Raw genomic sequence first — 27,919 nt, forward strand, 5'->3', positions numbered from 1 at the left:
TGTGGTCATAGAAACAATAAAGGAATGACACCGTTTTACCTTTAGGACATCCTGAGGTAATTGCAGAAGCTGCATTTGGGTAGTATCTTTGGATTGGTTAAGTTAGGCAAGCAGATATGTGGCAATGTATTGGGATTTTATTTGCCACTGGTGAGAGACTACGGTGAATTCAGTGATTAAATTGAGTGATTTCTCAACACTGAAAGAAACTAAATGTTTCTGCTCTTACTAGAAGAAACGGTATTCCTGGTCACTTGGTGGGAATTTGTAGGAAAGCTTTACTCAACATAAAATGCAATGCACTATTTAGAAATGATTTGAAGTGCACTTAACAGTCAGCAAAGGGAGCTGGCATGAAGGTAAGAAATAAGCATAGCCAAAATCTACAGCTTGGAAGGGTTGTAGTAAATAGAAGGTGATACTTAAGTTCTAGGCACTGATGACAAAAATGACAAGGAAGAAGAATATGCTAAGGAAACTTGACAGTGAAGATGGATTCTCACTGATACTTAAAAACACTGAAGCATCATAAAGAGGGACTACAAAATAGAAATAAGATGGAATTCAGTAGTAAGAATTGAAGATGATAAATGTCAAGGATTTCTACAAAGTGAGAACTTCTAAGGACTGAAGGTGAAGGTGTGAAATGATTGCAGGAGCTGTCAAAGTCCTGACAAAGGCAAATTTAATTTGGTGAGTTTGAGAAGATGTTTCAGATAGAAATGCAGAATGATGGATAATGTCATGGGAGGTGTGAGATCTTATCTGAGCTATTGGTTGTGTGCCTAGACTTGTTTGTGTTGTAGGGCAGGTTGACTGGTGTGGCTACAAAACCATTTTCCAGTTAGATGTGTCCTTTTAGCTCATCGTTTTCCATGTGGTGTTTGAGTTGTTGAGGTACATCAACAATTTTATGTGAAAACAAAAGATTTTCTTTACTCAGCCTGAGTATTTGTTAGCATTAGCTTTCTGTAATTAAAATCCATGACTTCCTCAAATAGTATTTCTAGAGGTTATAGTCATTTGAAAAACCTCAGGATGGGAAGAAAATGTAATTGCAAAGCATACTGCAAAAAACATGAAAAGCTGAAGCTCAGACACCTAAACAATGTGAAGAATATAGTCTCTAAGCTGCTAGGAATGACAGAGGGAGCTCCTGGAGTTCTGAGGTTATATTTTTGCAGGATTTCTATTTAAAAAGAAGCCATTTTGGGAAGGGCCTTTTCAGCAGAACTAGGCTGCTGGATTACTTACCTGTATGTTCAGGTTTTCATATTGCATTCAGTACGATCTGTGACTGAGCCATCTTGAGTATAGTAGTTTTGTGTCCTGTAAAAGTTTTAACAAGGAGAGTGTGGTTAGCTTGAAGTGGTGCATGGAATGTTTCATAAACACCAGCTTTTATAAATGGTTGTGAGGCATGAGCAACTTCAAAAATAAGCTCTAATAAGAAATACATTTGGTTATTGGGTAAAATCTCTTAAAACTTTTCATGCTAACAGAAAGGAGCTTAGAGTTGACTCTGCATAAATGAAGTGCACAGCACGTCACTTGTCATCTGGTAATTCTGTGCTTATGGAATTGAAAGTAGGTGACATATTTAATACAACAAGTTAAGGTGTTGGAAAGAGGCCTTTAAAAGCCCCATAGAGTATAGCATTGTTGCTTTAATCTTCTATTGCAGAGTTTCAGAGAGCTATAACATATTACAGATTCTGCATCTGTGGGAAGATGAATGGAAATGCTGTGACTGTTCTCAACATTGTTGGTGCTTAATGGGGAGACATAAGAAAAGTAGCAGCAAAGCAGCGGACCTGACCTGTGGCTCATTTGGTTTATGGCGAGACTTTCTACTCAGTTTTGCAATTGTTGGGCTATACTGATTAACTCCAAATTGCATCACTGTATATGTGAAAATTGTCAGGGGTCCCTATTAAAGTTGATCAACCAAGTTATGTGTGAAAGATGGTACTAGGAAATCATAGGCTTAAAAAGGCTCTTTTGTATAAACAGTAACAGTATTACAGGCTGGGGGTGGGGAAAAAAGGGAATGACACAACTTATCTTCACAGAAGTGGACCTTTTGAGTGCTAAACCTGCACCTAAAATGTGTCCATCTCCATTTTGTTTTTCTTGTAGGTCTTGCCTGGATAGAAGGAACACAAAATGGATTTGAATTAACTTAAAACGTGGCTTTGAAGTGCAAAAAAGCCTCTGACTTCCTAAGTGAATAAAGCTAAAATGAAGCTAAGACCACTTTGCTTTTGAGTGAAGTGATTAATAAATCCCCTGAATGGAGAAGCAATAATAGATCTTAGTGTTGCTTTCTTATTAGCCTAGGCTGTATCTTCTGGCTTAGAAATCTCGTCTCTTAATAAAACATTTCACTTGTTCATACCTCTCTACTCAGTGGTCTGATGTGGAAAAATCAGCATACTGAAGTGACAGTTTTGTGAAGTTACCTTACCCCTTCTAATCTACTGGTTGCTTAAATAACAGGTTATAAGGAGGCAGTAGCTGAAAGTGCGCAGAGAGGTTTGAGAGAGAGAGGCAGAACATAAACTAATGTGTTGCTGAAGTGTAATTGTTCTGACTGATTCTCTTCTTAACTGCAACTTAAAGGAACGATGACGACCTCAGGAAAAGAAAATTTCCGACTGAAGAGCTACAAGAACAAATCTCTAAATCCTGATGAAATGCGTCGCAGGCGAGAGGAAGAGGGTCTTCAGCTGCGTAAGCAAAAGAGAGAGGAGCAGGTACTGTACTACAGCTGTCATAAATGTAACAGTTGTCTTGCATTGTCTTTGATTCTTTGCTTCTCTGAAGCCTCTTCTTGGTTTTTGTCTTGCTAAATTCCCATATACTCAGTCTGAAATCATTAAGTTGCAGACTTTACTGCCTTTTCTTTGGGCAGTAATGAGTGCTCATCATTTATTCAAGTGTGAGATTGACAGCTTGTCAGTAAAGGGTAGTTGCAACAGCTGTCTCTCCTTGCACTGAAGGTTACTAAGGAATTCTTTGTTTATTTTTTGCTAGCTGAGTTATGTTTGCTCTTGTCTTTAAAGAATGATGAAGTGGGGTGAAGAAAACATTGCAGCACAGGAGAAGTGTGTCCAAACAAATCCTTCGAGTTGTAGTAATGATTTTTCTGGGGGAAGAGTAGATCGATCTAATTCTTCTCAGTGTTCTGTCTTTAAATTCCAGTTAATATATGAATCTACAAAAGTTTATGCCCTAGCAGAGCAGGTGAAGGTGGATTGTTGTATATTGAGTGCAGAATATTCATTTCTGTTCATTGCTGTTCATTTCTGGCTAGTACTTACTACTGTGCTCTCATTGCAAAGTGGTAGATTCTCTACAGGTGTAACAAGGAAACAGCAGCGGAGATTAGACATGGTGAAAGCAATCTTCTGATAAGAATGTGTAGCATTGAGCAGTTCATTTAGTTATGTTCATTAGAAGCTTTAAGAGACTGGCTTCAACAAAGTTAGAATAAAGCTTTGTTTCATCCATGTCAAGTTAAATCAAGGATAGTAACATGTGTTAGCTTGGTATGGTAGGTTAAATCTTTAATCTGTTCTATTTAACATCCTTTTCACAATGTCAACACGAGATACTTTCAAGGAAAGTTTGTAGTCAATGAAGAATTCTGAGAGTGAATTGAAATATCTTTTTTATTTTCTTCAGAGACAGCGGGCAGTATTTCCAGATGGCAGATAGTCCAAAACGTCATCAGTCTTATCCCTAAAGCTGATACTAAATTAGGGAAATGATGAGTCATTTTAGAAACCTGTCTTATCGGTGCCTCTGACCTCCCCTGCACCTGATTACCACGGGTTGGCTAAATAAAGGGTAGTAGTATTTCCTTAAGGCAAACTGCTATTCCTACCTACAGTGCAATGGAAGTGGAACTGCAAGCCGTCTGTTCTTTTGTTCCTTTATTGTTACAACAATTTCAGACCTTATGTGCAGGTACTTTTATGTATTTGGTACGCTGGTCATGAGGATGTTGTTGAGATGCCTGACTAGCATTGAGAATGCCAGAGTTAGCATTGCATCTCCTGGTTAGAGCTGTTTGATATATGTGAAGAAGCCTATTTTACTCTTTGACTTCCCGATTTCTATTTGTATTCATTTTTAAAATCTATTCTTATTCCTTGTTTTATTGTCTTAGTGTTGTATTTTCAGCCTCTACAAAGAAGACTCATTTAACCTTTTTCTAAAGTTCGCTTGTTTTTTTTAAAAGCCAAACCACCCTAAAAAGCAGTGTCAAGTTCCTGAATTTTCACATAAATTATCAGTGTATAAATTTTGGCGTAGGATTGTATTTCAGCAATGTATGAAGAGCTTGAGAGAGCACTTTGGACAGTAGCCTGGAAGGAGCAGCACTCCACAGGGATGCCTGTCATTGAACTAGGTTTGATGTAGACTTAACGGCTTTGCGTACTGTTTCCTTCCAGATTTCTCTGGAGAAAAGCGTAACAGCTGGTTGATGTCAAGGCACTGTCTTGGTTGTCCTCTGTAATGGTGCAAATCTGACATGGTTCAGTGCTGGAGTCATTAGGGAACTTGACAGGCCAGGCAGCACACTCCAGACCTTCTCATCACTGTTAATGTTTCTTGCAGTGAGATAGCTAAATCAAGGGTCAAACTGTAACCTCTGTAGCTCTCCTAATAACATCTCAAACCAGCTACCTCCTTTACGTGATAGCATCCAAATTTTGTTTATCCCGGTGTCATTTTGTAAACCATTCTTAAGTGATTATCCCCTCAAGTCCTCTCTGTGCCACAGAACTCAATTTTTCCAGTCTCAGTAACCATTCTGTGGGGATGGTTGTACACAGCAGTTTGTCATATCTTTGAGCCCCTGTTCATCTTGGGGGAGGAAGGAAAGCAGTTGTCTGTAAGCTAGAGGGAGGTAGCAGATAGATGGAGGGTGAGCAGTAGAGAAAAAGAGGGAGTATTAGTGAAGATTTTTCAGAAATGCCAAAAGAATATTCTAGCACAGAGTCATGTTCATTTACTCTGTTGCTAAACTGTGCCTGTTTACTGTCTGGAGGAGTCATGGTGTCAGTATTTTAGCTTCTTTCAGGAGATGCTGATTATTGTTTTTATTGCAGCCTGATATGGCATGTGAGATATATATATTGGCTCTTGGTTTTGTAGTGCTTTTATTCAGTGCTTTTTTCTCTTTAGTTATTTAAACGTCGAAATGTTGCAACAGCTGAAGAAGAAACGGAGGAGGAAGTTATGTCAGATGGTGGCTTCCATGAGGCTCAAATGAACAACATGGAAATGACTTCTGTAAGTATTGAGAAAGGCCTGCTCAATTTCAACAAACAATATTCCTGTCACACCGTGAGTTTAAGGGAACGGAATTGCAGAAATTTGTGGAAAATGGCATTCAGAGAGCTTCCAGACAACTCTCAAACAAATGTTTCAGTGAAGACACCTGAAACAGATTATGGGAGACAAATTTTATAGAAGTAAATAATAAAGAGTAAATAATAAGAGACTGGCTGGAAGCTTGTAAATAAGTTTTCAAGTAATAAAATTGGAATTGGGGTGATGGAATCATAACTAGACCTGCCTAGCTATCTGCAGATGTCCTTGAACTCCATTCCAAGCTGGAATTTCATCACATGGGATAGCTGCCTTCTAGTGGAAATTAGGCTTTTCTGCTTTCTCTCTATTTCTTTATGATTGTTCTGTTTGTGGAAAGAAAAATGTTATGGGATTTTGGCTGTAGTAGAATGAATAAATTAAAATACAGCCTTCATTCAGTCCAGAAGTGTGCCCATTGGTCTCTGTGCTTGTTCTTGTGTTAAGAGTATATTTTGAAGCAAATCAGACTACTTTTGATTTGTATTGCTGATTAGACCATGAAAATTACTCAAATGCATATAATCAGCATAATAGATAATTAGCAGAAAATAGTTTTATTCTTCAGGGTAGTCCTAAAACATCAGATGAATCCTGAATACCATTTAATTCTTTGTGTAGAACTTTGTATGACATAAATGGGTGGTGAAAAGTAAGGAAAGCCTATCTTATGCACGTTATTTCAAGTATTAATTTTAGTTCTTAAGAGTTAGTACTGAAAAAGAAGGATCTAAAAAGTTCTGTGTGTTTTGGTTCCTTTTTATTGGTTCCTGCGACAAAAACTAGACTTAGTATGTTTTGTTACTGAGTTGTCTGTTTTCCTGTCTGTTGAGGATTTGGATCTGACCACTGTAATGTTTTGGATCAAAAAGAGAGGGAAAAAGATATAGCATCCCTTAGATGTCTTTTCATGGATTTAGATTAGTCAAATCAAACAAAATGTCAGATTTTCTGTTTCATAAAAAAAAAAGTCACTGATTACTTTGGCCATATTAATGGAAACTGTCAATATTGTGGGAAAATAGGTGGTATATTTGATTATGATAACAAGTATTAGGCATTTCAGTGCTTTAGAAAAAAAGACAATTCCTGTACATTTGGTTATAAGAGTAACACAAAACATAGAAGTTGCAAGTATCTAAACAACACTAATCTTGTTCTTGTATAACTGTAATTGCTATTCTAATTTAAGCTACTTTTTGTTAAAGCTGACAGTATTGCAGTTGTTTTTATAGGATGGGAGATGGGGGGAAAAAGGAGAAAAAATACTTATGAGATACTTATGAGAGATTCTGAAGAGAATTTTTTGTGGTATAGCTTAAAGAAATTCTAAATTGTCTTCTAGGAGGAAGATGATACTTAAGAATGATTGTGATTATGTATCTGTACGTGTATGATGACTCATTTATTGTTCATATTAGTTCTTCTCTGGCTTTTTGCTCTATTAGGGTAAAAAAAAAAATTGACAGTTTTAGCAAATATTGTAAACTTCTCCCCACTAATCCTCAATTTTCTTTTCCTCTTGCTCTCTGTCACTCATGCTCTGTCTCCCCCCACCTGAATTCAAGAGTGCTGTTATCACCTCTGATATGATTGAGATGATTTTCTCCAATAGTCCAGAACAGCAGCTTTCAGCCACTCAGAAATTCCGAAAGCTTCTCTCAAAAGGTAAGGGTTGAACTTGCTGAAAAATCTTGGGTGTCCTTGGCATATATTTTGACTTTGACAGCTGTGAAAATCAAGCTCCGTGTGGAAATCTCTAGGTGAAGAGTTTGGTCCAAGCAGAATTGTCTTGTAACATGCCTACTAGGTGTGTGTAACAGTCACTTTTATTTGTGAAACCTGTACAACTTTTAGCGATGCAGGTGCAATTCTGATATGTAATGTAAATTTAAGCATTTTAGTTAGTGTCTCTATGGCTCACAATTTATTCTTTCTGGAAGTTGAACTGTGTGCGTATGTTCACTGAGGTGACTTGCAGATCTGTTGCTGTCAAGTTTTTATGCTTAGGTTAATGGGTGCGTTACTGTTAAATCATCTTATAGTAGTACTTCAAAATGTAAATTGGTGTCTTCCTTTGATGAATTCATTGCCTTTTAGTAGAAAAGACAGATAAAGCAGTATAACAGAAAAATAGGACTCAGAAAAATCAACATGTCTTTTGGTATTACTTTGGTGCAGTGATTTTAGGAATTTCCCCCAGCAAATAAATGAATGTCTCTTAACTTTCCATTTTGTTTTAAATAGAACCAAATCCCCCAATAGATGAAGTCATAAGCACACCAGGCGTGGTGGCAAGATTTGTGGAGTTCCTCAAGAGGAAAGAAAACTGTACATTACAGGTATACAAATATAAGTATATGTAGCTTTCTGTATTATGAAGGCTTTTGGTGGTGCAAATAAGGCAGAAAATGTCATCAAATGTCATCACTTTTTTTTTTTTTTTTGTGAGCTGTACTTTTCTTTATAAGAATAACACACCTATTTTTTACCTATTTTACTGTGAGGGCTTCTTAATAATAAACTCAGTTGCTGGGCCTTTGATATGGCCAGGAGAGAATGAGAGAAATCTGAGTTTTATTGGGTGGTGTCTAACATGGCATGTTTACCTGGACTTCCTTGTATAACAAAAACAGTTTGAAAGATGGCCTTAAATGATAAAAAGCTATTAAACTAAACTGTACTGTTTGTCAACTTTTGTGCTAACTGAAGACTGTTTTCAGTGTTCAGAATTATGACATAAAGTTTTGATTAAATTTGGAGAAGTTTAGAATTAGAGTTGAATATAAAAAACAAAAGCAACAACAAAAAAAAGAGAAACCCTGGAACTTGCTGGCTTCGGTTGGAAAAACTAAGTTGTATCTGCTACAGTTTTAGTCAGTGTGTTTTGGATTTAATCCTTAGAACTGTGTCAGTCTTCTAAGCTAGTATAAAGTGGAAGGAAATTGATCTCATAATAAAAGAAAATGTTAATAATTAATGGCTAAATGTGATACATAGGCTGAATTGGTGTTTCTTCATTTGATAATGGCTTGTGAAATCTAAAATTTAGTGCCTGGGAATATGCAAAAAGGACTTTTTCCTTGTCTTGCGAAATAGAGAAAAGATAGAATTTATTGAAATTACTTTCCAAATTGAGGCCAGTAGAATTGCAAAGATCTGCTGGCTCCTTTTGAGAAGTACATGTGCAGTAACTAGGAGCATGTATCAGATTTAGACAGTTTGTTGGTTCTGAACTCCAATGGAAAGGTTTTAAACAATTTCTTTATTAATAAAATTGAATGCCTGTATTACTTACAGGATATCTAGCATGGAAGCCTAAGATAAAGGGAAAAATTGAATGTTTGGTGGACAGAAGATGAGGAAGGGAAAATGGGACTGGAGAATACTTCTCTGGTTTAAAATACTTGAAAATCTATCTCGTTTTTTCAGCTCACAGTCTGCAGATACAAGTTTTTGTTCTGTCCAGTTTAATGTTCTTTTATTCTGTCCTTGTTGCCAGTAATGTGGCATAAGCAAAAATCTTGGCCGTTCCATTCTAGGTGTTCTTGACTTCAGGCTAGTTGTAGAAGGAAGGCACTTTCAACTCATTCAGGAAATACTGAAGTATTTTTTCGCCCAGGTATTACTTGTATGATGGATTGAATGTGGAAACTATTCTATGTTGGTGAACATGAAACATGCGTCTTTATTCTGTAGGTTTCTACTATGTTGTTAGTGGAATATCCAGTGAAAAATAAATTTCTAGTAGCAGTGGTAGGAAGGCTATATTTGTCTGGAATTCCCCTGTATACATTTTTTTCCTAAGTGATTTTCAGGTTTAAAAAAGTTGCACTCTTCCCTATGATCATTTAAACCGTATGAGAAGAACTAAATTTTTCTCATGTGATGATGAGAAAAATCTTCAAGAACATACCAAACAAATACCAAGATGAGCCTAAAAAACCTGATCTTGTGGCTGTATGGAATTTTTGCAAATTTTGAGTTCATAACTTTTAACTCTGATTCTTACTTTTCAGCTTCTGTTTTAATTAGCAGCCATGCGTTATCTTTACCAGTTCTTTCTATTTCTAGGACATATCATCACTGTTTTTGATCTGATACAAAAGGCTCCCAGCGAACGTTCTTCTGTATTTTGTTTTCCAGTTTGAAGCTGCCTGGGTGCTGACAAATATTGCCTCGGGGAATTCCCTTCAGACTCGAATAGTGATCCAAGCAGGAGCCGTTCCCATCTTCATAGAGCTGCTTAGTTCAGAGTTTGAAGATGTACAGGAGCAGGTAAAGATTAAGAATGGTGTTTGTTTTTTTTTAAACATGAAAGTACAAGGCTCTTCTATAAGAAAGTCTTGTGCCTTTAGAGGCAGTGTAGCGTCTGACAGTTCAATATAATTTTTTTCCTCCCTAGTATGTGTTAAGGTGCAAGTACCGTTTTTCAGTTGTTCTGGAAATGATACGTTTAACCACAGCCAATGTGGTAGTGTTTTGATCTCTAGTGAGTTAACACTTTTCTGCTTGCTGAGGAATTCAAGAAACCTCGTTTAAAAAAAATACAAATACTTCAGAGGTGGAAAGTTAGCATTTATTTCTCCTGGAGATAAAACATGAATGGAAATTATAGGTTGTTCTCTAAAAATGAAGGAAAAGGAGGCAAAAGAGCAATCAAGCATACTATAGGTCTGTTGGATGTTGAATGAAAAAGATAGTGAAGTAATGTTGCTTACTAAACTGGTTTTTATTAATGATGAAATAAAAGAATGAATGCAATAATTGTCCATAAGTTCTACTTGAATGCCTTTCTTAGAGAGCAGATTAATATTCTTTAAGGCACAGAGAGATCCGTATAAAGTGCAGACCAAACATTAGATTCATACAGACTCAGTAATTTCTGCTCGAGGGCAGTAATTTGTGTTTGAACAAAGTTTTATTTTAAAAAGATGTCTAGTCTTGATTTGAAGACTTAGGATGGTGAAATATCAATTGTGCTAATGAACACATTTTGAGTAATGTGTAACCCTAACTTGAATGTGTGTACCTCTACTATACAAATTTGATTAGCTTTGGGCCTAGTTATTAGTTTTGTTTCACTGTCTACTCAGTAAGCTCTCTGCTTTTTCTTATATTTAATTACAGATGATAGTTTAATCTTTTCTTGAGCAAATGAGATTAAACTTTGAGTTCTTACTATGAATATTTCTTTAGCTTTTTAAATTTTCTTGATGATCCTTTTCTGAACACTTCTTTGTTTCATATGGTGGTGTAATAACAAGCTCTGAATATTCCAAGCAGTACTGTTCCAGCAGTGCTGTTTGCAGTGGTAGTACCCAAAGGTCATTTCTACTTGATTCTTCCTTGCGTGAATATTCAAGATGTCTTTGAGGACTCTTTTCCACAGAAGTTTGCTGTGAGCTCAAGTTAAGCTGATTATCCATTACGATTCGTTGTTCTTTTCAGAGTCACTGACTTCCAGGGCTCAGTTCTCCATCCTGTAAGTGTGCCCTCTATTCTCTCTCCTAGATGTCTGACCTTGCATTTGGATGTATTGAGATGCATGATTGGAGGAGTCCAACTGATAAGCATTGAATTGCTTCATGTAACTTACCTTTCTATCTTATAGCTGGCACGGAATGAGCCACTCGTACTTAAGACTGCGTAACGTTTTCTGCAAGAAAGACACATTTCTTCAAGTTGCTTGTAGCTTTCCACTCTGCAACTTTCTATTTTCAGTGGCTTCTCTCATGCTGAGTAATTTTTACAAAGGCTTTTTAAGAGAGTTTGGGTGCTTCAGAAAATTGTTTTCAGGGATACAAGTATTTTTGCCTTTTCTTTTAATTTGAGGAAATGAGTCTATTTTTGAAGAAATTAGAAATGTGATATTCATCTTGCCAGAATAGCAGAGAGATGCCATGTTCTGCCCATGTAAAAATCTATCCAGACTCAGCTATATGATGTCCAAACTGCTTTTTAGAGTTTGTCTTTTGGAGGAGGTTGAAATTGGTGGTGTTATTTTCCAAATTTGTCTACCACTTCTGAGGTGCTGTTCCTGAAGAATGATTGGTACATTAAAAGTAGTAAGAACTACGGCATTATTTTATGGCCTGTGACCTCCCATGTAAGAGTGAACTTTTGATTAGGTTGTTAGGTCATTCTTGGTAATGTTCAGAGAAGCATGTGGCAGAGAGCCAGCCTGCTTTACAAGGAGATGTGCTGCTTTTGGCCCTTGTGTGTGAATTAACAGAAGAGCGTAGGGGTCATAGATTAGTAAATATATCAGTATTCTACCTTCTCTGACTCCAATAAACTACTAACAGGTTAAATTGATACTGGAGTCGTGTTGAGTTGATTGTAGCCACTGGAAAATGCGTTTATGTACAGTGCAGTTATTGGATCCATGATTTGTCTGTTATCAGCAAGTCTGTAACTACCAATAGCAAATTGTTTTGTGGTAAGCTATGCTAAAGTAGGAAAGTATACCACTGTGCTGTTACCTATGCCTTTACATAATGTGCTGCAGGTGAAGAAGTTGCAGCCTTCTGACTGCTCACCATGAATTTAATGCAGGACAGCTTGAATTTTTTTTTCTGGCACCTTTTAAAAAGAAAAATGAATGCTTTACCATAATATCTAATAAAAATTAAAGGCATTAGGCACATAATGTTAGCTCTTGTACTTCTCTACTATAGGGTAGCTCTAAGTACACAATTACAGAGAATTTTTCCAAATGACTCTCACCATGTTCAGCGTATTGTTGGCCTAGTTAGAAATCAGTGGGGATTTTTAATGATCACATTGGGACGCTGTTTGTTAATCTTGGTATGCATTGTAAGGAATGGAAGAAAAAGGCAGGGATTCTTATTAAGGTTGTTGTAGGCTTGAGGTAGAAGTATCTACCACTTATTGTCTATCAGTTTTTGGTAAGTAGGATGCTTGTTCATTGTGGTGTGGGTTTTTTTCTGTGTGTTTTTAATTCTCAATGTGAGTTACTGCATTTTGTTTTGTAGTTGTGGGCAACATGTTTTTGAATGTATTTGATTCCAAGCATCTCAGGCTGCAGTTCAGATATCGGAGGATATTTGGCCATTGTAGCCATAAGTTTTCTACTCTGTAATTGTCCTCTGATGTTTTTTTTCTCTTCGCATTAGTACTATGAAGATTATTATTTTGCAAGCAACTCTTGCTCTTTTGAATATGTGTCACAGTATAAACTGAAAATCATTCACATTTTGTATTTCAATTTGACATACTGGCTAATCATTATATACTGTTTTTGTCTTGAACTTCTAATTTAAATCTTCCCATATTAGTGGCTCAGGAGCACATACCAGTTTACCTTATCATGGTTCTTCCAGCAGTTCTTTCTGACTTTTAAGCCTGTTTTAGTCTGATGTATTGGACTGTTTTTTGTATATGCAAGTTTCTGGTGTGATACTAAATGGTTGATTTTGTAGGAGCCTGAGGATCTTGATTAAACATCTTGTCTTCTCACGTGATGTTTCCCATTAAGCTATGTCAGCTGAAATTTAATTATCCTATCTCTCTCTCTGCTATTTCATATTTTCACACAATCACAGAATTGCTGGGGCTGGAAGGGACCTCCAAAGATCATCAAGTCCTACCTCCCCGTCAAAACAGGCTCCCTACAGCAGGCTGCACATGTAGGCATCCATGCACGCCTAGAATATCTCCAGAGAAGGAGAATCCATAACCTCCCTGGGAAGCCTGTTCCAGTGCTCTGTCACCCTCGCGGTGGAGAAGTTCTTACGCACATTTGTGCAGAAATTCCTTCAGATTGTGGCTGTTTACTCTTGTCTTATCACCACATACTGCTGAAAAGAATCTGGCCTCATCCCTTTGCCTTCTGCACTTTAGATATTTATTGACATTGATCAGATCCCCTCTCAGTCTTCTTTTGTCAGGACTGAACAAACCCAGGTTTTCCTCACAGGAGCAGAGTTCCAGGCCCTTTTTCCAAGAGATCCCTGTCTTTTTTTGTACTGGGGAGCCCAGAACTGGATACAGTACTCCAGGTGAGGCCTGACCAGGGCAGAGTAGAGAGGGTGGATCGCTTTCCTTTTTAATGCACCCCAGGATGCCATTGCCCTTCTTGGCCACCTGGGTACACTTCTGGCTCATGGGCAATCTGTTGTCTGCCATGATACCAGGGTCCCTCTCTGCAGAGTTCTTCTCCAGCAGGTCATCCCCCAACCTGCATTGGTACGTGTGGTTATTCCTCCCTAGGTGCAAGACTCTCCACTTAAACCTCATCTGGTTCCTCTCCGCTCAGCTGTTGAGGCTGTCCATTTCTCGCTGAATGGCAGCACAGCCTTCTGGTGTGTCAGCTATTCCTACAAGCTTTTGCTTTGTGTATCAACCTTTCTCAGGTATTTCCTGTAATTAGTGATCTCAAACCATTTCAAATCTTTTTTTTTTTTTTTTTTTTTTCTCACTGAAGAAACTGAATTGTGACAGAAGCTACATTTCTATTATTTATAAAAATTTATTGATTACATCACTCCGTCCCTCCCTTCCTTTTTCACTTTTCTCCTCAACTTCTGTTATGCTGTTGTTTAAATTAAGTCAATGGTGTATGTCCTAGCCTTCTTCTGCTCCTCTCATTTTTTTTCTTCCAAAACACATCTTGAAAATTAGAAAAGCCAGCCTGAAATTATTTATTTTGAGGGACTTAATCAAAGCCCTGTAGAAATGCTTAACATTGATGTAGCTTCAGCAGTTTCTTAGCTGCAGTTCTTTCCTGAGTGCCCTGCAGTATTTAAAATGTAGATGTTAACTTGGGTTTTCTGGATATGCATAGAATTTCCATCAATAACTGGGCAAAATTTTGTATTCCATGTTTGAAACTCTTGGGATCATCTCATGGTGACAGATGTGTCATTCTGCTCTGTATTGAAGGGTAGCTTGTGGCAGGAACATCCGTTCTTTGCCCTGTTCTCCTTTGCAGATGTTTGTGTTTTCAGCTGAAGCAACAATTTGTTTTTCCCCTCAATGCTTTTTCCATTTCTAGCAGTATTGCTGTTAAAAACCAGTGGTTTATTTGGCAGAGAAGTGACCAATGAATCTGGTATCTACTACCTGTTCTTTGGCTTACACACCAGCAACCCCTGCTAAATAAGGTCTTCATATTCAAAATGAGGGGAAGAAAAAACAGCAAACTAATTGAGGCCTGAGTATGAAATACTTACTCTTTCTGGCAAAGAGATGCTAATATTGAAGTTAGAACATCCCAGCTGCTGAAAGAAAGGTTTCTTCTGTGTTGGGATGTAATAGAAATCATATCTACGAATTCCTCCCCCAGGTATCTTTCCTTGTGTCTTCTAGTCTTCACAGAGAGGTACAAACGTAATGCACTATTGGTAGTTGGCTTATGTCTTGATTTAAATATTCAAATAGTTAAATACATGGCCAGGAGCTATCAAAATCCAGAGAAAAGTGGGAAAGTTATCAGAAAGCATATGTATTATTTACAGAATGCAACATATTGATCAACATTACTCTATAAGACTAGCATTGTACTGTTACTGACAATTGGCATTGTCCTGCGCTGCATGTAAAACTTCTGGAGTTTAATAGCAGGTGAGATAAACCGGAGGCTTGTGAAAACCCATGTATCTAGAAAAGAACCAAACAAATGTTTGTTTCACAAGGCTTGTGAAGGGCTTGTAGGCTATGCCCTATGAGGAGTGACTAAAGGAACTGGGGCTGTCTAGTCTAAGGAAGAGGAGGTTGAGGGGAGTCCTTATTGCTCTCTTCCAATATCTGAAAGGTGATTGCAGTGAGAGTGGGGTTGGTCTCTTCTCACTGGTTACAGGTGACAGGACGAGGAGCAATGACCTCAAGTTGTGCCAGGGGAGGTTTAGCTTGGATATCAGGAAAAACTTCTTTACAGAAAGGGTTTTTAAGCACTGGAATAAGCTCCCCAGGGAGGTGACTAAGTTACCATCCCTGAGTGTGCTTAAAAACCATTTGGATGTGGTGCTCAGGGACATGATTTAGTACAGGGTTGTTAGAGTTAGGGTACTATGGTTAGGTTGTGGTTGGACTTGATGATCTTGAAGGTCTTTTCCAACCTGAGCAATTCTGTGATTCTATGATTTGGGATGTATAGAATGAAACCATAATGTTATGGCAAGCAAGATATTTGCATCTTGGTGAGTGCTTGAAAGTCATCAGTGGAAATTACTGAATATTATTCAGACAGAAAAGCTGAAGACACTTGTCATTGTTCACCTGTCTTTGTAGAAACCACAAGGAAGCTTTGTGCTTATAGCAGCATCTGGTGAGAGAAGGTTGAATCAGCTTGACTTATGTTCCTTATTTGTCAGAAGACTTGAAACGATTCCTCAAGGAAATATATTTGAGCTTGACTCTGTGTACTTTGGCTAGAGATATTTCAGTTTCTTTTCATCTTTTGTATGATTTAGAGCTACCAGTCATTAATGTTAGAATTTCTTCCAAACAACATTGTTATCAGATCCTGTGATATCAGGCTATTGAGACAGGCTATTGAGTCTGCCCTTCAAAATCAAGAATAGGAAAATGAAAAAGGTGCTTTATGACTTCTCTGGCTAGGCTTTCTGATAAGAGGTTGAGAGTTTTGCAGTTACAAAACCAGTCTGTCATTCACGGTCAGAATAGACATTTGTATTAAGTGATTATTGCTGTTAAATCTAATTACTATACTGGCAGAAGCAAGGTCACAGATAAGTGAAATACAGCCTCCAAGGCTGGTTCTGTAGTTTTAAGAGTGTCCAGAAAAGGAGATTGTATCTTTGCACCAAGATGCTATCCTTCTCCACCTTACTGTTTTTACCAAGATTCACAAGTTTATGTAGAGCCTGCTGAAGCTTTTGATTTGTGCCTGGGGAATCACATCACTGCAGAAGTGAAAGCATTGCAGTGAGCAACAGGCACGCCTTCTTACAGTTATAATACAAGTGAATTTTAGAGGCACTGCTATATGTTCTGTCTCTTAAGTTTCTTCTTTTAGCTGCCTTTTCCATGTTGAATCTATGAGGCTGCCAGACCCAACATTGCACTTTAATTTCAGACAAACTATTGTTGGAACAGTTGTAAAACAGTAACAATTGATATGAAAAATAAGCTTTCTTGATTAGCTTTAGAGGAACACACAGAATTAGTAGGGACAAAGGTCACAGAATGATTTCATATTCCAGCTGTGACTGGCAGCAAAAGCCTTCCCCAGAGTTGTCTCCTAGTCTTTAACAACTTGCACTTATGATCTATCAATTGATCAATCTATTTTATTATTGTGGGTAAGTCCTTTGTGTACCTAGCAGCTAACTGAATGTAGGAAAATACATAAGTACAGTGTTTTTTTTTAATATATATACAATTTATTTTGTTTTAGCTGTATTAATTTTTTTAGAGAATGATACTATCTTTTGGGCCTTTAGAGTGACTGGGGGAGAACTTCAGAGCCTGGAAGAGAAGTCCCTTATATTGTAGAGGAGCATCTCTTTTACTGCCTTTTAAAAACTTTGAACTGCTGCTGTTCATGGTATCTCCAGTGGTTGTGTAGATTTCGTATAGCTCTTACCTAATAAGAAGGTATTCTATTTCGTATGTCACTTAGCCCTCTGCTAACTTAAAATAAACACAAAATGTGAATTTCATACTCTTTTTTGCGTGATAAAATGTAGAAAGTGATATCAAAAACACCTTTTGACCTGAATGTATTAAACAAAATTAATGGTCTCTTCCATTCTGGTACTACATAAGATAGATTTCATGCTTTTTAAATTATCTTTTGGTATTTAGCATCTTATTCCTCAAAATAAGGGGGTAGGGTAACAGTGACATCCAAGAAAAAGAGTAGTTGTCCTTACATTTTGTCATGCATATATCTAAATAGTCAATACTGGTTTTGTTCTGTATTGCTTTCTCTTAAAGAAATATAACAATGTCGATCTGAACTTTTTATTTCAACTATTGTTTTATTTTGTATTTAAGTCATCTTTTCTATCTTTCTTATTATCAGTGTTCTTAATGTGACTGTGTAAACGATGCATGCTTTTATGGCTTCCTAGGAAATACTAATATGAGCTGTTGTACACATTTTTGGGTAGATACAAACCTGCTTGACGTGTGCTATGAACCATCTGGACTTGAACCAGGGGGCGTGTACAATTAGTGCATTACTGAGCCTAAGGTGAGGAGCTCTCATGTTGTGGACAGAGTAAGGTTGTCTGCCTGCAGTCTTTGGTGACATACCGGTTGACTGCTTGGGTACTTAGACCTGTGTAAACATTCCTGAATTCTTTAACGAGCTTGGGTGTATATTTGCAACTCTTAACCAGAATGCATTCCCCTTTTTTGTATTGTCCAGGATATAATGGTGAGAACAGAGATGATCTCCCACTCTTAATTTGCATACTGAATGGTTTGAATTGTGAAAATAAAAACAATTACTATTCTGTTTCTATTGCAGGCAGTATGGGCTCTTGGCAACATTGCTGGAGACAGCACAATGTGCAGAGACTATGTACTGGACTGTAATATCCTGCCTCCCTTACTGCAGTGAGTCTGTTTTAATGCATTCTTCAGAATATTAGTCAAGTGTCTGATAGGACTGAAGTTTGTTTTGAAAAATAACTATTTATTTTTGTCGACTAATTAGGCTTTTTTTTTTTTTTTTTTTTTTTTTTTTTTTTTTTTTTTTTTTTGAGGGCTTATTTTGTAACTGAGCTAAAAAGGAATTGTGTTAAGACCAGCTAATCTGGAGCTATTTTGTTCTACACAGTGGGTGGATGCCTGGAACTAATAAGAATCGGAGTAATTTAAGTTGGAAGTGACCTCTGGAGGTTGTCTAGTCAAACTCTCTTATAGCAAATGTGATCAGAATTGCTCAGCCACTTAACTAGTCAAATTTGGAGCACTGAAGGTAGATTCCATAACCACCCACCCTGGACGACTTGTTACAGTATTTGACCAAGACATGATGAAAGACAGTGTTCTCATACCCAGTCAAAATCTTCTGTGGAGTTCTTGACTGATCATTTCTAAGCATTCCGTAAAGTGCTCCAGACAGCCTTCATGCTGTGTTTGACTTAACTAGTGAGCAATAGTGCTGGTATTAATCTCAGATGAGGAAATACACCATGTACTACCAGAGACTGAAGCAGCTTTGACTGGTGTCGTAGTCCTGTGGCACACAGATATCATGAAGATATCTTTATCAGAGTGTGTTACACTATTGTCCTTCCTCTGTCTCATGCAGCAGAATCCTGCAGATGGTGTGAGACTGTCATCTTATAAGAACTTCAGGAAGACACCAGTTTGGGATGGTTTATAGAATTTTCTTCTTACATGAACCCAGTAGTCAAAACTCTTGCAGGGATGAACCACTGTGCACAGGAAGTCGTGGTTGTGGTTGCTTCCAGTTATGTGACTGCTGTAAATATTTGGGAAACCTTAGAAGTGACTATATGTGTTTTCTGGGGCTAGATTCTGTTCTCTGTCACTAGAAACCTTAGGACAGAAAAATGTGTCTTAGAGTTGATGGGCTGAGAATTGACATGCAAATGTCTGTTCAAAAAAGTACTTTTGATAAGTGTCCCCATGTCTTTCCACTTAGAGTAGTTTTGTCACAATTCTTAACGGTTAATCTACCACAATGGTCTCTAGGAAGTTAAATGAACATTCTTATAGTGCAGTGGTTATTGTTGGGATACTAGGATTCACAGGTCTAATGTGAATATTAGTATCCAGCTGTCAAGCAGAACTTTCCTCAGGATCTGTTTTTATAGAAAAATATTATATCATGTTTTTCCCTGACAACAGTTAAAATGTAGGCCTGAGTTCATGTGAATAAATAGGGCAGCTGGCCGTTCTGGATTGCCTGGCTTTGAATGTGCATTAGTGAGGTTTGGAATTTGTTTGTTTCAGATTACTTTCAAAACAGAATCGTATCACTATGACCCGAAATGCTGTATGGGCTCTATCCAACCTCTGCAGAGGGAAAAATCCTCCTCCAGATTTTGCCAAGGTAAGAAATATGGTCCTTCTAAGGATGTGTTGTTGTGAGTTGTAGGTTTCCAAATAAGAAGTAAGAATGATTAAGCTTAAACTGCATAACAGAAATATTTCTGAGTTTCTCTGGAACAATGGAGCGCTTATTACAAATTAAGCTTCTGAATGCTTTTTGTTCTTTTGGCAGACATTCACAACCATTGTTTTGATATTGCTGCCTCCTGGTTATTTGTGATTTGTTAATCTCATTACATGGTAGAGCAAAACTGTGCATCTTGGCTCCATTAGTGCAGAGAATGTTACATCTTGATGGATAAGTTTGAGGTTAAATTTCTAGACATGGTACTGTAGAGGCTGAAGAGTTCTAGGTGATTTTCTTCTGGCCTGTTACTTTTTGCTAGTGTAGTTGATGCTCTACACCGAAGTGCTACTGAAGTCTGAAGTTTGCCAGGTATTCAGGATGGTGATGCTAGTGTGTGGTTTTGTAGTGGTACGTACAGAATTAACTGACATGTTAATAGATACTCCAGACTTTTTGATTGCGTAATCTATGCATCTCTTTTATTGTTCTACAGGTTTCACCTTGTCTTAGTGTGCTTTCCTGGCTGCTCTTTGTCAATGATACAGATGTATTAGCTGATGCCTGCTGGGCTTTGTCCTATTTGTCTGATGGCCCCAACGATAAAATCCAGGCTGTGATTGATGCAGGAGTCTGCAGAAGACTTGTGGAATTGCTGATGTAAGAATTCTGTTCTGAGTAAATGCATTATTCACTCCTTTCCCCAAGAACCAAATCATGGTTCTTGCATCAGGAAGCACAATCAGATAAATCTTGACATTTATTAATTTTCTAAAAACCAAAGCAATCTGAATTTTATAATTTAACCTGTCTCTAATCAGTCCCCTCTATTTGTCATGAGTAACAGGAACAGTGGAGCTTTTCCTGTGCTGTTTTTTCAACATGTAGCAGGTGCAGCAAGTAACAGTAGTCTTCCACGGTGTAAATTAAAAAGGCTATCAGGAAAAGCAGTCTGCTGAATTATTGAATGGAATGTATTACTTAAAGTACCTTTTTATGAAGTACTTTAAATTCTGGAAAAAATTATTTACTTTTCCTTTCTGAATGATTTTAGTAATGATAATGGGGAGATGCACTGCAAATACATTTAATGACAGAATATGATTAAATGGCTGGATGAGGATGTGCTTGATTAAACGCAGTGTTCCTGTCTCATTCTCTGCCTTTATGCATGCTACGTTAAGCGTGCTCCATGCTTAACGTTGATTTTTCTGCTCCCTAAGATACCTGTACTATGTGAGGTACTTGTATTATAGTAATATTCAAAATATTTCAATTTTGATATGATATCTTAGGGCCTAGAAGCTTTGAACTCCAGAATGTGTTGCTGTTAGTTTAAGTCAGTCTTAGCTAGCACATGTTTCCCTGGCAAAAGTTTCTTCCTTGAGGATGTGAAGGTAGAGGTGATTCAGGATGGTTAACATCTCAATCTTGTTAATTTTAGGCATAACGACTATAAAGTAGTATCTCCTGCCTTACGAGCTGTTGGGAACATTGTCACAGGAGACGATATCCAGACCCAGGTATGGATTCACTTCTTCATGTGTTGTACCTCTGTTAACCTTCTGTTAATATTGATGTAACTTATTCACAGGTACCCGTTTCTATTTCTTTTTGAGTTTGAAAATGAAAGATTGACACTAATTGCCATATGTAGTAGTTTTCTTTTCCTGAACTGCTGTTTGTTCTTGTATTGCTGTGTCTGGAATTCTTATATAGCTGTGCAGCACTCTTTGAATTTTTCTTTTCTGTTTTGTTTAAAGCAGTCTTCCTCAGAGGCTGAATTTTATATTGAGTGATGTGGTGTGGTGGGGCCATTGACAGCCTGTTGCTGTCAAATCAAATCAAAATTTGATGTCGTGGCAGTTTGGAACAAATGTAACAAAACAGTGTAGTGAGATCTTGGATGGTATGTAGCAGTCTGGGCTTGTGGAGAAGTAAGAGGCTGTGGCTCACAGCATCGTGTTGGAGTTAAACTGGGAGCCAGGAATATGTTGCCTCAGAAGTATGAAGTTGTCAACCTACTGATTTGTAGGCTTTTCAAGAAGTGGCAGCTCCTATTAATTTTGTAATCAGTGAAAACGGAGAGTCCATGCCATGTATACGTGTTATTCGTGGTCCACTGACTGGTGGCAACCTTTATTGCATGTAGAGCAGAAAATCCTATTATGAGCTTCATCAGTTGTACCCTTTGTTAAACTTTTCCCATTTCTTTGTGTATTCTGACATCCTTTTGTCAGGATCTGGTAATATGTGAAAGAAAAGTACAGAGTAGGCTGCTGCTTTTGAAGCTTTGCTGACTTTTGGCCTTCACCTCTTGTTCACAAACTAAAAGGCATGAAAAGCATGCCTGTGTGATGTGGAGCTGTCAGACAAATGCACAAGCAAATTGGATTGAAGTCACAGGCTCAGGCAGGCTTGCTATGGTGGGCTGTTGACTGTTATTGAAGCTGATGGCAGAAATAGGATCAGGAAGTGGTAGTAGCTGAAAATGGGAAAGAGCGTATGGTGGGGGCATTGAAATGGACTTCCAGGTGATGGTGGTAGCAGCTGGGGATTTTAGATGATGTGAAAGGCTTGGGGAAAAACAGTTCACTAATAGTATCTGATTCCCCATGCAAATAACTGAATTACTTCTTCCACATAAATTATGCAAAAGTTAAAATCCAAGTTCCTAACACTGGGGCTTGTTCAATAATTATCAGTTTATATAAATGTATCCATTTGAATTTTGTAGTTCTCTGGCAATAAGATCACACACAAAGATAGATGAGTTAGCAACAGCAAAATACTGTTTGAGTATTTTGTAATTAGTGCTGGGGCAGGAGATTAAGATGTTACTAATATTTATTCATAGTCTATGGTTTGATTCTGTAGGCATTCTGTTTTCCTCAGTGACTGTTGTTTTTCAGGATTGGAGTGATTGAGATACATTTTGATAACATAGCTGTTTGTTGGTTTTTTCTTATTTATGTTCCATAAGGGATCACTTAGTCGTATAAGGCAGATAATTAAATACTACATAAAGTGAAATCACTTCAATCATGAAGTGGCTTCAAGGAAAAGTTTCAACTACTCAGCTGCGCACAGATGTTTGGTTTTGTTGTGTTTTTTTAAAGAGGAGCATACCAAAATGTTCCTAAAATTCTAAGGATTTGGGTGTGGGATATTTTGTTTTTGTTATGCATCCTCAGAGCGCAGACCTTCTTTTCCTTAATATCTCATTTCCAACAATTAATAATTGCCAGTGCTTGGAGTTGGCTGAAAGTGTAGGTAGTATATGTGAAGAAAAAAAAATCCAGTCTTTCTTGTCCTGACAGGTATCTGATGAATGCTAAACCATAACCTTCCTCCACCCAGCAAATACTTAATTCACTAAAGTTTTTAGGAGCGTGTCTGAAGGCTGAGGAGGAACTGAGGGTGGAAAGGGGGGGAAAGAGAAGGGAGTTCTCAGATTCCAAGTTCAGAAATCCTGTTTAAAATAAAATAAAATAAAAATCTGAGGAAGCTGGACTTGTTCAGCCTGGGGGAGAGGAGGCTTTGGGGAGACCTTGTTTTGGCTTTCTCATGCCACATATCTCAAGGTGTTCAAGGCTAGGTTAGATGAGACCCTTGTAACTGGATCTAGTAGGTGGCAACCCTGCCCATGGCAGGGGCATTGTCACTTGGTGATCTTTAAGGTCTCTTCCAACCCAAGCCATTCTCTGAAATCCTATGTTACTTAAACTATCCAACTTTTTTGCTTGTTAGCTTTTCTGCATGTATAATATGAACATTTATTTCTTAGTTTTATTTTAGGAATATCTTGATGGTATATGCCTTCTAGCTTTTGGAGACTCTATATTACTTACTCCAGATGATTCACTATCCTAAATTTCTTTTAAGATGTGCTTTTCTTTTTTTCTTTTGTATTCAGGTAATTCTAAATTGTTCTGCCCTGCAGAGTTTACTGCATTTGCTAAGCAGCCCTAAAGAATCTATCAAAAAGGAAGCCTGCTGGACAATATCTAATATAACAGCTGGAAACAGAGCCCAGATCCAGGTAACCTTCTCAGCTATGATCAGTAATCTTTGTCTTTCAGGCTAGAAAAAAACATCGAGTGATGAACTGTTTTTTGTGTTGTATGTATGCAGATACATGGTTATATAATTACTTGGAAGCAGAAGCATGTTCTATGCTCTGTGCAAAATAAGAATATTTCAATGCTTCAATCATCTCTCAGATGCAAATTATTTAGTTTTATAGTATTAAACAGATTATGAGGGAGGTAGACAACCCTTTATGCATTTGGCAATCTCTAAGATGCAGAAATCCTCAACTAAGAAATGGGTAAGCTACAAAATTTTAGAATCAAATAACTTCAGATGTTTCTTGATTTCACTGCTGGATATGGAAAAACTATATTGTAGAATACTTTATAAAATTCTTATTTATATATTGTTTTAATTCCTGGTACTTTCAGTTGTGCAGTCAGATCTGAATTTGCTTTGTATTAATCTGAACGGGAATTGAGGATATTAAACCTTTTGGTTTGTGATTTGTCTTTTTTGGTTATACCAAATTATGGAATCCTTCATGTTATGTAATAGCACAGAAAACCAAATGGAAGTCTGTCCTTTGTGTCAGCCATTACAACAAGGCCTCCAAAAACATATATCTTTGTTCTGGGTCTTGATTTAAGTTCAGCAGTCATGAGGAAATCTTGGGACTTGTTTCCAGGTAGTATAAATGAAAGATTGACCATCTTCTCTACAGAGAAGATTTTTTTCTTACACTATAAAATGAAAAAAACCTGCTAAAGAGATTTTGTTTTCCCTGGATCTGGAAGAACAACTGTACTAAGGGATTTTTTGCTTCAAAGCCAATGCCTCGTACCTTTTTCAGAATTGTTGGAAAAACAGATTTTGGTGATATATACAAGGTTACCATCAAGCTGAACGAAATTTTCCTCATATAAATTTAATTTTCCTGAAGTTATATTTCTCAGTGCTTTCCTCGTGGGATTTAGAGAGCATTCTTAGAGATTGCTGAGGACATGTAATAGTCCACCTGAAGATTGGGTCTTTGAGGAATAGAAATGGATAGCAAAAATATTAGACATTAGAAATATTTTTGCTACTGCTTAATAACCTGGCAGAAGTAATGCCTGCATACACAAAAACTAGGCTTTGTCCACTTTTCATTAGTCAATTGTGCTGATGTATGCTTTTCCTTGCAAGGCAGTCTTACATTTAGTAGTCTTGTATCTGGTATCTCTGGATTATTCATTCTATATCATAAAAATTAGCATGAAGCGTTAAGCTTCTTCACCAAAGGGATAGAATTACTTCTGTGGAAAATTTGCAGGATGTTATTAAAAAAAAAGTATAATGCCTGCTTTGCAGGTGGCGGTTGTGATCTCATAAGTTATACCGTCTTTACAAACCACGTTCTGCTGCTGACTCAAATGAGACCTTCATCTACCTCTCAGAAAGAACAGATAATAAGGATAAGGTTTTTCAGGAAAATAAGTCAGTCTCTCCTAAGATGCTTAGAACTGAGTGTGAATGTTTGTCTGTCTTATGAAATACTTACCTTAAAAAGCAAGGAGGTGAGAAAACAGAACTTAAGGAAGGCGAAACTCTGTAGGTCTTCCTAATCTGATTCAAGGATGTGACTAAAATGAAAGTGGAACTGAGGGCAAAGAAACCTTCTGCAGTTGCTGTTGTCTTTCTCAGTCAAAACTTTACTCTTAATACTGAAGATCTTGTTTTTGTGTGTGGCTTTATTTTTTTTTTTTTTGTCTGAGGCAAAAGGGATATGGTCACGTCATATAACCTTGGTAGAGCTCCAAAAAAATTGATTCTGGCTGTGCTGCTGCTTATGTATTACGTCTGTGGACTAGGTGAATGTTTAAGGAAATGAACTGTATAGAATTAGCCGCTGTGTCGCTGCTTTTTCCTGTATCAGCAGTTTTAACTGTCGTACAGTTAGCACTGCAAGGAAAGTAGTCAGTACCACTTGTAGTAGGGTAAAAATGTTTTTGCCTTTCTTTTCCATGAAGGATCTCTTGGTTGCCTTATCCATGCTTTTAATACCTTAGAAAGTACTGCTCTTCTCTATTTCTATCTAGAAGGTTTTCCTAGGAAGCCTAAGGTTAGGAGTTCAACCCAATGCAGTTATTTTTCTCAAGTTGGACAGAGATGTCCTTCAAGGTGCACAATCATGTAGGAATATTGCATACCATGAGGAAAAAAGAGCTTGAGAGAATTGGATGTATTCACAGAAGTAGTTCTGTAAAGAAACAAGTATCTGAAGTCAATAAAAACTGAAGTTTGCTAATAAAGCATTTTTTTTTTCCCGAAATGGACAGGATTTTCATTTTCATGTTTTAGAGGTAGTTTAGACTATAGTACACCTAGAAGCTGTTTCAATAATCATTCACCTCTGTGCCTTCTACATTCATTGTACCGTATCATTCTGTTCAAGTGAAACAGTTAGTATTGGCTGTCCTTGTTAGCACAGCAATCTTGCACCTGATAAACACCGCTCAGACATCCAAAAAAAGTAAGGATTTAGATGGAATCTTAACCAGAGCTTTTATAAGACTGTATCTTTTAAACTGTTGTCCCATCTTTTTTCCAATAAAGTGATGATAATGTAGTATGTTCATTTGACAAAAAATGTCTTAACTAACAAGACAAATTTGTTAGGTGTATCTTTGTATATTTAGTAGTTTTAAAATGTTTCAAGGTGCTTTATCACCTGTTTAGGTCAGTTTCCATTCTACTGACGACAGAATAGAATTGCTTTCTGGCTTGGGAAAGGGAGATGAGAAGGCAGAGAGGGAGGAAGTAATCCCGTGAGTCATTAATATTACACCTTCATTTCTAGCCAATGATCACTTGGAAGTAGAGAACCCTTAGCTTTGCATAGAAAAATATTTGTGGCTAAGTGAACAGAAGCTTGTTTTCTCAGAATTCTTGCATCATGAAGAAAATGTGGTGGAAACTGAATCATAAAGTGTGTTTAGATTTAATCATAACATAGCCTGCCTTAGGCTGTGCCGCAGACAATATTGGAAAGCAATCTGTTGAGTATTTGCATCCAATTCCAGTGAAAAAATGTGAGAAGAAAATTTTCAAAAGTGAAATCGATGGTTCCACATTTAATAATCCCTTGGTTCCACTTAAGACAAATTGAGCTGCCTTTGAACATGCACTATTTAGTGAAACACTGTCTGTCCCAGGTGAATAGTTGATACAGTCCATGCTGTCGGCTGTAAGACTGAAATTAAAATAAGTAATAATTCTGATCCTGGGGGAAGATAATTGTCCTGGTGATTGTGGCATTTTGCAAATGGCATCTGTCCTGAGGCTTACATTTTTTGAAACCACAAAATGCAGCCTGTTGGAGGAAAGCTAAAGTAAGGGCTGTTTCAGAATGTTTACTACATGCTTGACTGGAAAACTTAAGGCCATTTTTTCTTGGAACTATAAATCAACAACTACAGGTGTAATTGCAGTGATTATCATATGCTGGAAGTCTCATCATAGGTGTGTAAAAAATGTTCTAGAAGAGCTCTTTTTAAGTCTAGTATGACTGGAGATTTTGTCTTGTGAAGTTTAAGGTGTAATGAAACCTCCTATCAGATCTGGTGCTGTTACATCTGCTATTCTTACAGATTCCTTCTCCAAGATATTCCTTCAGGTAACTCCTACTCAGTGTCAGTCATTGTAAATGCTTGAGCTGAGAAATACTTAAATGATTTTTGAAGTTGGAATGTACTGTTTGGTAAAGATTCTTGGAGATGATCCTATGCTAAAATGAAGAGTAGAATCCTTGTCTGATTTCAGTAGCTGTGAGGACAGGGGATAATTCCTGTTTGTGAAGAGCATGTGACTGAAATAAGTGCATGGATGAAACAATCTGATATGTGGGTTTTTTTTTTTTTTTTTTTTTTTTTTTGTTATATTTTGTTTTTTTACTTTGTAGAAATCAATTTTAAAGATAACTTTACACGTTGCCATGAATTAAAATATCACTTCTTGAGAACTGACCTTCCTTATAGAAGGAAATACTAGATACAGATCTAAACTAAACTTCTTTTTCTTCTTCTGCAGTACTTCCAAGTTGTTTGATAGTTGCTACTGCAGGTGGAAGGCTGTAGCCAGATCTATTCTAGTTTCTGCTGTATTAACTAGATTTTTGAACACATGCAATCTTTAGCCAGAAAGCAAATGAGAGTAATTTCAGTTTTTCCTGAAAGTTGAATACCTGCTATATATAGTAAACAACATTGTTGTGGGTTATTCTTAAGAGTGGATTGTTGCTCCAGAGTAGTGTGTTAGAATCCTATGGAAACTTTGCGTACTGCTCAAACTGCAATCTAAGAATCACTTTTGAACAACAAGAAGATAATGAAATATTTTAGTAAATCTAATACGTATTTTATACAATCAGTATTAACAGAC

The 27,919-nt window shown here is 37.2% G+C and overlaps 1 protein-coding gene across 1 annotated transcript in view; it reads left to right on the top strand.

The window, feature by feature from the left end:
• The window catches only part of KPNA1 (karyopherin subunit alpha 1), a 47,468-nt gene that overhangs the window by 8,991 nt on the left and 10,558 nt on the right, over nucleotides 1-27,919 (top strand). The window contains exons 2-11 of the mRNA XM_072355940.1: nucleotides 2,623-2,756; nucleotides 5,197-5,304; nucleotides 6,951-7,050; nucleotides 7,630-7,724; nucleotides 9,529-9,660; nucleotides 17,846-17,934; nucleotides 19,303-19,402; nucleotides 19,962-20,125; nucleotides 20,910-20,988; nucleotides 23,382-23,507. Coding sequence (XP_072212041.1) covers nucleotides 2,628-2,756; nucleotides 5,197-5,304; nucleotides 6,951-7,050; nucleotides 7,630-7,724; nucleotides 9,529-9,660; nucleotides 17,846-17,934; nucleotides 19,303-19,402; nucleotides 19,962-20,125; nucleotides 20,910-20,988; nucleotides 23,382-23,507 — 1,122 coding nt within the window. The 5' untranslated portion in view covers nucleotides 2,623-2,627. The remainder of the gene's footprint in view (nucleotides 1-2,622; nucleotides 2,757-5,196; nucleotides 5,305-6,950; nucleotides 7,051-7,629; nucleotides 7,725-9,528; nucleotides 9,661-17,845; nucleotides 17,935-19,302; nucleotides 19,403-19,961; nucleotides 20,126-20,909; nucleotides 20,989-23,381; nucleotides 23,508-27,919) is intronic.

This window comes from Excalfactoria chinensis, chromosome 1 (assembly GCF_039878825.1).
Source record: "Excalfactoria chinensis isolate bCotChi1 chromosome 1, bCotChi1.hap2, whole genome shotgun sequence".
NCBI lineage: Eukaryota > Metazoa > Chordata > Aves > Galliformes > Phasianidae > Excalfactoria > Excalfactoria chinensis.